Below are 12573 nucleotides of genomic sequence, written 5' to 3' on the forward strand. Positions count from 1 at the left end.
GTAGGCTCCGGTTGCCGGTCGAGAGACTGCGCGAGATTTCTTCTAGCTGACGTACCCAACGCGTTCTCAAGGATTCCCAACGCGAGGAGAGGAAATTTCTCACAGTAAAAACGATACTTTATTATCGTCTATTTGTATCGCGTTGTTCGAGACTGTGCTCTTGTCCTCCTTAGGAGTCGTAGGTTCGCGTACGGTTAGCTACGACAAGGTCGTTCGCACGTATTGCAGCTTGGATGCAGCGCGTACTCCGTTAGACTAATCACACCTTCCCCCAAACATCGATGAAGCTGTAACCTTGCCGACGCGAGAAGAAACACAGTTTTTTCCCCCTGTTTCCGCCATTCTCTCGAGATCGGAAGGAACGAAGAAATCGCTAGAGAAAACCACATGGTCGAGGTAACGTTGAGAGGGAGTGGACCAGAGGAATATATAAAACGTCTACGAGGTACGAGATCGTCTAGTCGATTCTCTCGATAGTTTGCATCAGTCAAAATAGGAATTTATTAAGAAGCACGAACATGTACTGTAAACTGGTAAGTGAAACTACCCCCCTCCCATTTAAGATCTGAATTTCTTACGCGAGTTCATACGAAATACACGTTTGGCAGTTGGTGTTCCTTGCTGGATTAGCCTATGCTTCAGCTGGTGTTTACACAGGCTATGAGAATTATGGATATGGTGGCTACGGACTCAATCATGGTCTCGCGGTGGCTGCAGCACCCCGTGTTACGTTCGTTCAGCCAGCAGCTCCCGTCGCCACTAGCTATTCGAACGCTTATAAGGTGAGCTTTGTGTGATCGATAGACTGTGGATGTTTATTCATTTATTTTGATTCTCAAAAAACTACAGAATGCACGTAATATGCATTAATATAAAAAATATTTAAATCAAGATACGAATGATCATGTTTAGAGGTCGAAACAACTCTCTACAAAAGCTCTCATTTCACTCTATTAATAAGAATACAAATTTCCATAAAGGTCCTTAGTCTAGTGATCAAAGATGGCAGTGAACTTTTAACAACGATTTATTAACAATATATTTACAGCTGTACATGTATAAAATTAACAGTTTTACCTCATATCTGATATTTAAAAATTCCTGATTTGTGGCTCTTCATTATGGAACAGTATAGATGTAATATCTATTTTTCCTTTAAAGTTATCACAGTGTGATGAGGAAAAATATATATGTTCTATTGGAGGAATATCTCTTTCTTATTGTTAGAGGAAAAGTGTAGTGAAAATCTATTTTTGAAAATTGTACTTATTGAGTATAATAATTTCATTTAGTCTTGCTTTTATTTTTACTAGGTTGTACGGTTTATGGTATGTGTACTTGTATTTATATTTAACATTTAACACCTCCTACATTAGCTCCTACTTATGTGTTATTTTGATAAAATATTCGTAGACTTTGATACAGCAGTTTGTATTTTAGTTTGAATACTTTCTTATATTTTCTAGTGTCTTATTTTTATTATACAATTTCGATCTATAAAATTCTTGAGTTTTTTTATCTATTTAGTTTGATATCAGTGGAAGTTGTGAGTGTTCACGCAAGTCTGTTATTCTTGAGTACTTGCTTCTATTTAACATAAGTCTCAAACATTTATTTTGGATCAGCTGTTCGGTAAATATCAATTCTTTATTTTTGACTTGTACTGTTGAGTTTCTTTTTACCATAAGTGAGTATATTTTCCTCAGTGCTTGTGCAATGTGATTATTGTTAAGTATTTTAATACGTCACTATTCAAACAACATTAAAACGAATATTAAAAATAGCGTTCGAAAAGTCAAACACCCGAGCAGTATTCATATTCTCGACAAACGAATAATTCTCCGGAAAGTTCAAATATTTATGACTAATGAAATGAAACTTTTAATCGATTCATAAACTAATTTCCGGTTTACGTATCACTCTTAAATTAGAATCCATTACTGGATATTCTAACTCGACTTTCGAAGTCGTGGGCAAAAACTGATTATCGAACGAATCTAAACTTAGTTAGTATTCGTTCGACATGAATAACATTTGCTCCAACTCTGGTTCCAAACCTGATGCAAATTTAATATTATTAGCAACAGGATTATTGCAATTTGCAGGTTGCGTTGACACCTACGAGCAAAATTGCTGCGTTATCGCCGCCGATAAGCAAAGTGATCTATAGCGTACCATCGCCGATCTCGAAGATCGGTTACGTGCCCTCCAGCTACGTTGCTTACCCTCACGGTTATGGTTCTCTCCTATCGTACCCGGACTCTTTGGGATACGGATATAGATACAAAGACGCCTACGGGAACGGTTACGGATATGGATACGGAAATGGGTACGACATCGGTTATGCTAACACGCTTGGACACGGGATCTCCTCCGTTTACGACCATTGATCGAAATTTTTTAATTTGCTCACGACAAGAGTCTCTCGTGAGTTGTAGGGGAACTCTAAATAACGTGAGCAAAGTTTATTTTGTAAAATAAAAAATGTGATTTAAAATGTTTTTCTTTATGTATCGTAAATACCTTTATCCACGTACACTGGTGATGCACGTAGAATTATGGTAGTATGTGACGGTAATTGTGATCTTAGATTACAAATTATTATTTTGCAATTTTCATCGTATGTTTTTTGTGATATCGAAATTGTCTGTTAAAAATTCCACATTTTTTAAAAGTAGGAACTGTACTGTGATATTTAATATGGTTTTATATCCGTACCAAAAATTACTAAACGATAGAAAAAATGTATTTTTAATTAAATATCGATTGCCTTTTCACTTTGTCTCTGCGTGCCTCTCCAAAAAAGACCGAAATGTAGACTATTCTGAAAGTGTTTGAACGATGTATTCGAGTCACGATCGCCAAATGTGTGATGAAGTTCGAACGCGTGGAGGCGTAACGCAAAGACAGTCTTTTTTTGTAGGCCAAAAAGAAAAAGTTATCTAGACGAATACGAAACAGTTGAAAGAGAGGATCAAGGTTCAAATAGGCGTAGCACGTTCCATTTGATTCTTTCTTTCGCGACTGTTTGTTTACACCATCCATCATTGATCGTTTTTATTTTAAAATTTACCAAAAATTAAAAAAAAAACAATCATTGATCAATGTTCAAAGTGTCTTAAACATTTCAAAGCGTTGCAAAATGCTTTAAAAAATACCACGCGATAGAAAGGTGCGAAATATAATTTCCAATATAAAATGAAACCAAATAGTATTCGATGAAAATTAATTTTGATCAGTTTGGTATTGACAAATGAAGTTCCATCGTGACTTTATCGAATGAAACAAGAAGCGTGCAACGAATCGTCCAATTCAAGATCGTTTATAGATTCGAATTCGCCTTTGAGGAATTTGTTTCGCGAATGCAGAAGAAATTGTACGAAACGAATGAATCGTTCACCTTCTCGCGGTCGTTTCCGACTATGAGCGTATTGAAATCGTACAATCGCGATAGTCATCGGGCGTGGAGCAACATCATGTTGCGTATGAGAGAGAATCGCTGGAAACTGGCCAACGACTGGAGCTGTTGCGATTACGGTTGAGGACGCATAAATTTCAAATTTTATACACTTTCTTGCTCTGAATGCAACGAATAGTTTGTCACTCGCCATTCCGTGACAATAGAAATCTGATTTGAGTCCGATTTGAGCCTCGAAAGATACTGTTTTGAGTCTCAAATTCGAAGAAAAGCTCTAACAAGGGAAGCACCTCGATTTTGACGATTGGAACTAAATTATTGAATTAGAAAGTGCCAAAAGTAGAATGCTTATTAGAGAAAAAGCATAGTGATAAGCAAGATGTATTATAGCTTGATAAGATATACCATATAAATTATATAAATTCCTAGCAAAGTTAATAAGGATTCTATTATAAATTTTGCTATGCTTGTTTCTATCATTTCTGTATTCTATGTAAACCATTACATTTTTTAGAATTCATATGTCTTTAATAATCAGCAAAATATCTCTATTTTTATCGAATAATTTTATATCGTATTTCTTCTGCGATTAGTCTTCTTTAAAATTTTATATTGTCTATTATTACGCGCCAATATTGTCCAATCAATGTCTTGGTTTTGTGAATTTCTAATTTTTGTTATCGATAAAAATTTATTTTCAGACCATCGGTTCCTGCGGAATCGTTTGTTTCGATTTTACTGTCGAACTCGGTAAATTAGGATTCAAGGATCCAGTGTTTATGCGGTCCTCTCGCTGAAACGCCAATCACTGTATGTACTGTTTATCCCTGCTTATTCGGTGCTCGGAGGCGCTATAAGCCTCGAGTGATTCTGCACTGGACGACTTTCGAGCTCTTTTATAGCAAAGCATCCCCCTTCTGCGTGAACTGGTCGGCTTTCCTGGTTTTGTGTCGTAATCCGAAAGCGTTTGCGCGATATCCGACGGTTCAAGGCCTTCCGGATTTGGGTGTTGCTGAGCTCGCGGCTATCGTCCATCTTGAACCGGATCTTCTTTTTTCGTCGATCGACCGCCAGCGATCGACCGATATCGTCGATCAAAACGTATACGTTTCGGTACGGGAAAAACAAAGAATACGAGAAACGTAGAAATCGAATAACGAGACGATACATCCTCTTAGAGAATGTTTACCAAAGGACAAAGAGACACGCTCGAAGTATGAAACCATGTCCTTGCTACGAAATGCTCGGCCAATCATTGACAAATGAAAGAAAAAGCAACGAGAAAAGGAAAATGTACTATTTTAAGTTCCAAATTGTTTTTGCCCTTTCAACATTGTCTCCTTTGTTTTTCGATATTTCTTCGACGTTTTATTCAGCGATCTTCTATAGCTTCTAAGTTTTAAATGCTCGATTAAAATGCGATAAATTATGTTTTTTGATCGTTTCGGCTCATTTTCAGTACTTTGAGTTTTGATCGTTTCAAACACTTCTTTGGTGCCTTCCTAATCTGTTTTCTGACCTAGGTAATTATTATTGTCGTTAATGTCATCCGGATCCGCCTCAAACTATTTATAGCAGTCGTAAACTCGCGTACGAGTGAAATAATTATACACTTTTTGCATAAGGACACTTTTTGTTATATATTAAATTATTCGAATGACCCCAACTGCAGTTTCCACCATTTTCTGTGATTCTCTTTGTGTGTTCTAATTTGGTACAGATGAATGAAAATTTTATTTTATTTTTATTTATATCATACTAGAAGATGGTAATCATAAAATATTATTACTACTAACTCATTATTATTACTTTTAACATCGAGGGAAAATAACACTTTGAATACAGAAAAAGTACAATTAAAATTCGATCAAGAAATTTCAATACACGTGAAACGCACGTCGCGGCAGTTGAATTTTTTAAGTTAATCACACGCTTCTGGCTTCCTCGTCCTACGTAAATTAGATACGACCGACAATAATAATGCAGGAAAAGGTTCGTAAATTCGTCGTAGGAGTTTGCAGATATAATATACGATTAATTGGATCACAATAGCTGTAACGAGATAAAAGCCTCGTATTGTAAAACATAGGTATTCCAACGAGGGTTCAGGTTTGGGAGCTTAAAATGTAATTACATCTGAAAGGGGTGCGTCAATAATTAAGCCATTCATTATTTTAAGCAAAAATACGAGGTCAGCTGCTAATCTACGCTCCACGAAGGTCCATAAGTAAATTTAAAACAAAATTGAATTGTTATTAGAAAAATTTATTATCTACATTTTAAAAGCAATTTCTTTATTTGTTTACGAAACATCGAAACTTCGATATTCCTATTTTTATTTAAAATTCCTAGGTGTTTATGTATCCTCGCATCCTCGAAATTTCGAATTTTCTTTGTAACTCTGTCTACTCGATCATCTAGATCCGCAAACTGATACCAATCACTTTACCGCGGTAAATCACTTTGAAAAATAGTATCCTGATAAACGAGTTATTTTCTTATATGTTTTAAGGTCATCGGCAAATAACGAAAACTGGCTATTGGTAAACATATCAGCAACGTCGTTATTAAAAATATTAAAGAGTAGCGGTCCAAGGTGAGAACCTTGAGGAACACCGACACCATATTCGGAGCTGACGATACGTTTACAATCTTTACGACTCGAGCGCGACTGGATAAGTAACTGTTAAACCACAAAAAAGTACTCGCTAAAGCCTATAGCAGCAATTTAAAAATCGATATAACGCGATTCATCGTATCAACACATTTTTTTAAAATTTTATATCAATACCATTACATTCATATTCTGAAATTATTGTGAAACATTGGAAAATTAGGCACGTTAGACCACCTATTTCTTTGTTAACCAGTAACTGATTTTCACAATGACTTTTTTTTTAAATAATTTATTCGTAACACTGATAGATACATAATTTCTTGCATCAGACGCGTCTTTCGATTTAAATACAGGCGTTATTAAACAGGTTTACTAACAAAAAGGAAAATCACCAGTCAATAAATTTATTAAAATGAATCCACAGAAGCCGTGGTTTACTGAAACTGTAATATATAAAAAATAACCACGCGAATCCGTTCTCTTGAAGGCTTTATGGGAACGGATTTTGTTACTAATTAATTATATTGGTCGTTCGGTATATTTTAAAGATTTAATAATATAAATCGGTAGCTATATAAAGATGTATACATAGAAAATCAATAGCTAAATGTAGCTTCAAGTTAAATAATGGATTATTCCAGGAGACAGTACTAAAATGATCGAAAATACTCGGATAATCTCTGGGCTTAAAGACATAATAAATATTATATATAAATTGCCTGAAGTAATTATACAAATTTACATCACGAGGATCATAATGATCCAACATCGGATCAGCAGAGAGGATTAAATAAAACATATCATTGTAAATTAATTTAAGCACACATATATTTAAATAGATTTTTGTAAAAATATCGTCGCTAAGGAACAAATCGAGCAAAGCGGTACGTGGATTATAAATTTAGTTTTCGGTGGAAGGTTGCCATAGTTAAGATTTCATGCAATACTATCGATTGTCGAAGACTCGTTTGCAGATGAGTTCGAGAATGTAAAGCAAGATAACGTTAAGACTGATTTAGAAGCTTATCAGCGTACAGTAGATTATAATTATCCAAAACGTACGTGTACGTATTGGGAAAATGTTCCATCGTTTCCAATACAGTCGAACAATAGTCATAGAGATGGTAATAGAAACGCCAGAAATGCAGGGGTTACGTAAGGGGTGTCTCAGATTTTAATGGTCAAACTTTGTCAACATATTCTAGGGATCTAAATAAGGCAAACATATCCTGCTAACATATATATCGTTTACGTGTATTTTTATTGAAAAGGTATGATACTAATACGAAATAATAATTACTACTATTTACTATCTGTGGTTTTCAAAAGTGTTACGATATTTTTTATTTAAAAATAAATTATTATAACTTTCGTGTAAGGCTCCAAACGATATATATTTACAGAATATTTTTTGGCCAAAGCTTGGTCGTTAAAATTTGGGATACTCTATATATATACAGCCCCAAATATTGCAGATAAAACACTAAAATCGACGTTCATAAATACTTGTTCGATATTGTGAAAAGATAATTTTATTTCGGAACAATGAAACCATATTTCCAGTAGTAATCAGAATACCCCCGCTTCTGGCAAATTCGCCAATGACCTATGACCTGCAGCGATGATATATATTATAACCAGCGAGTCCAGGTTCGTAATTACCTATTTTATCATCCAACCACGTTTCTAGAAGAGCAATGATGTCAGGAGATTGCGGAACAAGCTACATTTTGCTGAAATTCATTAAGTTTACTTCGTAATCCACGTATGTACATTTCGATAATATATTACTGTTAAAACCAAGTATTCGCTTTTCGTACTTGTTTTTTTTATTTACAAAAAATTGGGCAATTATTTACGGAAAAGGGAGTTGGATTCCAACGACTCTTACTCAAAACGAAGATTAGGTTTAATTGTAAATGTATCTCTTTTATAATATTTCCCATACTTTGACTGGAACTGGAAAAATTCTCATGTTGAGGTATCGAGGGAAACAAATTTGAATAAGATTTATGAATTTTAGCAAGGTTACAAAAATAAGCAAACAAATTTAAGTTATATAGCTCAGAATGGTCTAAAATTAAAATTTTAACCTTGTAGAATATGGTTTTGACCTGCCAGTGAAATTAATTAGTCTTCTTTTTAAATAACATCAAAAGTATTCCTGTCTCTAGGGTTGAAGGTATCGATTTTTTAAAATATTCTAAGGGGTTCAGGAATTATTCGATTAAATATTAAAACAGAAATTCAAAAATTTCTTATGTCATGCAAGTTCGAAGGACAGTCGCCGACTGCATTAAATGAAATTTGACAAATTCTGATTTTTTTTTTATTTTCATAGAATAAATCGCCATAATCTTGCATACGAATTTTAAATTTAACTGATTTGGAATGAAAACTAGAACCTACCGTATTATATATCAAAATTAAAAACAGGTTTGAAAACGTACGTTTCAAAAAATATGTGAAAATTGCTTTCTGAATAAACCAGATTCGGATATTCGAGTTCTCTTCGAGTACGATCGCTATGCATGCAGGAAATCAAGCTTTAGCATCTTTAGTTTCGCAAAAGAGTGTCACAATGCTCCCTCGGTTTGCTTCACCGACTCGTCCTTCCTAGACAGGTCGCGTCGGTATGCGCCACGACGCGTCCCGATATGCCAAAATGGGCGTTAAAATGGATTACTAATTGTTACACAATCGCGTGGTTGGTCGAGGTAAACACGAGGTATAACGTAACGTTATCGGTATCGGCATTAACATCAACGAGTACAAGAGTGTTACGTTATCGTAGAAATACGGAGACCGGATTACCGGATAGGAATCGCGTTTATTAATTAACGTACAGTCAGTCGGTCGGTTAACTAACTGGAGTTATCTCGAAATACGAGTGTCGTTTGCCCGTTATAGACGCTATGTAATCGGTCGATCGATTGGATGGTGCGCTCATTTTTACGGGACCAAGTTTTCGAGAACTAGAACGACTAGAACTCGAGTGCTTGACCAAAGACGACGGTTCGCGCGGTTACTGACACTGGGGATCTTCGATCGGGCCGAACGAGGCACCGAATACCACACTAGACTCGAGAAAATAATAGGCACGATCGAGTATATTCCTCAGAAACGAAAGAAATAAATAAAATTACCAGGAGTCCAACATTTTTAATTATTTATTGATTTTTAATCGTATCTTGAGGAATACTGATTGGATAGTCTCACTTAAAGAGGCAATATAAATAGTATAAATTTAATTCTATTTTTCTTATTTATTTACTATCTCGCATATTAGTCGTCCCAGAAACTCGTGACGTTATTTTTAAACCGACGAGAATAAAATTCGTAACTTGGTAGGAGGAAAACGAAAATCGATTCACGAAACGTCTGATAAATTATCACTCATTTTGTACGTTGGAAATATTTTTTAGTGGATAACGAATTCGAAAATATAAATATACTAAAAATAGTATCGAATAACATTTCATAGAAAAATCAAAGGAGTTTTATAATGGCTTTGTCGAAAAGTTGCGTGGGAGCTGTTGAACGAAAAAGGGATTGCAGAGTTCGATTGTTCATTTGTGAAAATAATTTTCAAAATTCATTCAGGGGATTCTCTTCTTCCAAAGCATGTATTTAATAGCATCGTCTTGCAAAAAGAGCGTTTTCTTGCTACTTGCGCTTTCGTTGGCATGCCTCCAAGAACTCTCAATTGCGATTGTACGTATTTCGATATCGGGGTCTTTGAAGCGCGGACTATGATTAACTAATAAATCTTAGAAACCATTGTTCCTCGAGCAATTATACGCCTTTTAACAATTATCAAGTCCGGTAACTCTTTGTTCGATGTTTCATTGTTGGAATAAAAAGTGAGGCTGAAACTATAAATACATACACGGTTCCCCGCTCAAAACCATCCAAAAAACGCAAGAACGATCCACTCGGTGTCTAACTTTCTCTTCCCAAACTTTGACTCGTCAATTTCTACTTTCAACTTTAAAGATTTGCAATTATAATTACATTGCAATTGGATCGTAATTCCTGTATAATTTCGTCTAATCGTATCGTGGTAAATGTAATCAAATTGCATTTCGCCCACCTCTGCTTGCACCTAGGATATCTGACGACGAGTAAATAATTAGCTATCGCTATCAGTTTTGGAAGGCCTGCTCGATTCGTTATTTTCAAGGCACCATAGTCGTTTGTAAGTAATTAGACCCTCTGGGGACTGTCTATTGACTAGTACCGCCATTTCATAGCGACTCATGTGACCTATTACGTATAGGTTACACGTATCGTAATTGAATATAGATCTGTCAATTTAAATTTCGATATGTACAAACGTTTGCACCTATGTATACGATGTTGGGCTCTGACCATGATTGAATATAGATATGTCGATTAAAATTTTGATATGTTCAAACGTTTGTGTCTGTCTGTCAATTTAAGTTTTCACACATGCAAACATTCGTACCTAATCGTTGTTTCTGACTAAAACTTGCTTGGACGGGAAGGAATATATTTGTTTGCCTATACATACATAGAAAAATAACTAATACTATTTTAGGAGTTAATAATGCGTTTTATTTTCAAGTATTCTTGGATAATTTTTATTCGAATTTTGTTCACAATATGTTTTTAATTCAATGCAATTTTAGGTAAGAAAGTAAAAATTCTATAATACCAAGATTAGATTTTACAGCGTGTACATGGTAATGAGTACCGTGATGTCTTGAGATTAATTATTACCCTATTTTCCATCAGGACATTTACTGGATAATTTTCTCAGTGTACTTCGACAGAAAACCACAGGGACAAATTAACCCCTTGTCGTACAACGAGTCTGACTCGTGACAAGTTCTTGATGTCAAGTTTCACAGTGCTCATTCGTCATCCAGCCTTATGTATACTAATATCAATACATTTTTATATTTATAATGTATACGTAAAACGAATTTATTCTTTTTTTGTCGCCATTCCTCGCACGGACAAATTAAAACAAAATTAAATAGTACACGTTTGAAAAATAATTTCAAATTAAATCGTATGTCAAGGGGTGAGTTTAAAACTTTGAAAAACTGAATTTCGATTGGAATTTCGATGAGTGCTCGTGCAGCACTGTTTCCTGCGCCATCGACATTGCTCTGAATTCCTTATAGGAACGGTGCTGTCGGCAATGACCTGGGCGTACCGTACAAAGAGAGGCGAAGGGCCTTTCGGGTACATTGCACGCGGATTCGAAGGAGGCTGGATCCGATCACGGTCCTTGACAATGTACTCCCCGGGTACGGAGATGGAAACGACACGACGAAAGGACCCTGAACGCGTCCAGCGTCCGATGGGTAGAAGAGAACGGCGAAGCGTACGAAACGAATCTCGTTTCGGTCGGGGACGTAATGTAACAGAGGTGGCGAAATGAAGCGGGCTCGAGCGCGCCCGTTCGATTCAAGACCGCGTGCTGGTGGGAGAGGTCAGAATCGAGGAATAAAAGCGCACCCGCTCAGCTGGTCGAGCATCATTCGACTCTCAGCGATCTCAGTTGCTAAGTATCTAAGTTTCGTGTGAGGAACATTAACCCTGTCAGCTACCATGTACAAACTCGTCGCCTTGTTCGCTCTGTTGGCCTGCGCCGTGGCTGCACCAACGCCAGGTTTCCTGGCTGCACCAGCACCGGTGGTCGCCGCGGCACCCCTTGCCGTGGCCCACACCGTTCCTGTCGCCACCAGCTACGCCAACACCTACAAAGTCAGCGTCAAGAGCCCGCTGATCGCCACTGCACCCTACATCCACGCTGCACCCATTGCTCCGGTAGCCACCGCCGCCTTGGTCAAGACTTCCGCTCCGATCGTCGCAGCTGCACCAGCCGCTACTGTCTACGCTCACAGCCCGATCGTAGCCGCCGCTGCCTACACATACTGAATCAAAACGGACCGGCCATCTTGTCTCCAAGCCGCTCTAGTCGATCCTTACCCGACCACGACTTCGTCAAACGCGATGACCAACGATCGCGACCCGATGCTGTCGACTAATCATCACGAATAAAATTTACCCATTCTCAAATCAACGTTACCATTTATTGTCTCTTCGATTTTACCTTCCTTTTCTTACTACCTAGCTAGAATCGACGATAGATTTAAGGATTCGCTGTCACGTATACGTGATTTTGCGAGCTAGCAGACTTTGGCCACTGTCACGTGTGCGTGATCTACTGTATCAGCCACCATTTCATCATACATTCAACTTATTACGTTTGTGAGGTTACATTTATAATTCCTTATAATAATATTCCTAGCATCTTCATGTATCTCACTTTGGTTTACAATATCAGTGGTGACGAACAACGGTCTTCGCGTGATACGTGTGGCCATTAAAGTGTTAAAATGATACTTATCGAGTTTTGTGACTTTAAGCATTGTTCACTGGCTGGGTAAATTGGCACTTGGCTTCACCTATTCCCCACAATATTGAGGTTCTAGTAATGCGATTCTAATGTTTGGGTTCAAATAGGTCGACTTACTCTTTGTTTCAACTAATTGGATCCGGC

At 36.8% G+C, this 12573-nt stretch overlaps 2 protein-coding genes across 2 annotated transcripts; both read left to right on the forward strand.

The window, feature by feature from the left end:
- Positions 1-518: 518 nt before the first annotated feature.
- LOC122402182 (cuticle protein 64-like) lies at positions 519-2390 on the forward strand. The gene is made up of 3 exons (XM_043404778.1): positions 519-533; positions 609-782; positions 2106-2390. The coding sequence occupies exons 1-3, from the start codon at positions 519-521 to the stop codon at positions 2388-2390; spliced, it is 474 nt and encodes a 157-aa protein (XP_043260713.1).
- A 9228-nt stretch (positions 2391-11618) lies between these two features.
- LOC122402183 (cuticle protein 38-like) lies at positions 11619-11948 on the forward strand. Its single transcript, XM_043404779.1, has one exon. It carries the CDS (start codon positions 11619-11621, stop codon positions 11946-11948), a length of 330 nt encoding a protein of 109 aa, XP_043260714.1.
- The last annotated feature ends 625 nt before the right edge of the window (positions 11949-12573 follow it).

The sequence above is a fragment of the Colletes gigas genome, unplaced genomic scaffold (genome assembly GCF_013123115.1).
Source record: "Colletes gigas isolate AHSC1104 unplaced genomic scaffold, ASM1312311v1 Colletes_gigas_Sc00033, whole genome shotgun sequence".
In the NCBI taxonomy this organism is placed as follows: domain Eukaryota; kingdom Metazoa; phylum Arthropoda; class Insecta; order Hymenoptera; family Colletidae; genus Colletes; species Colletes gigas.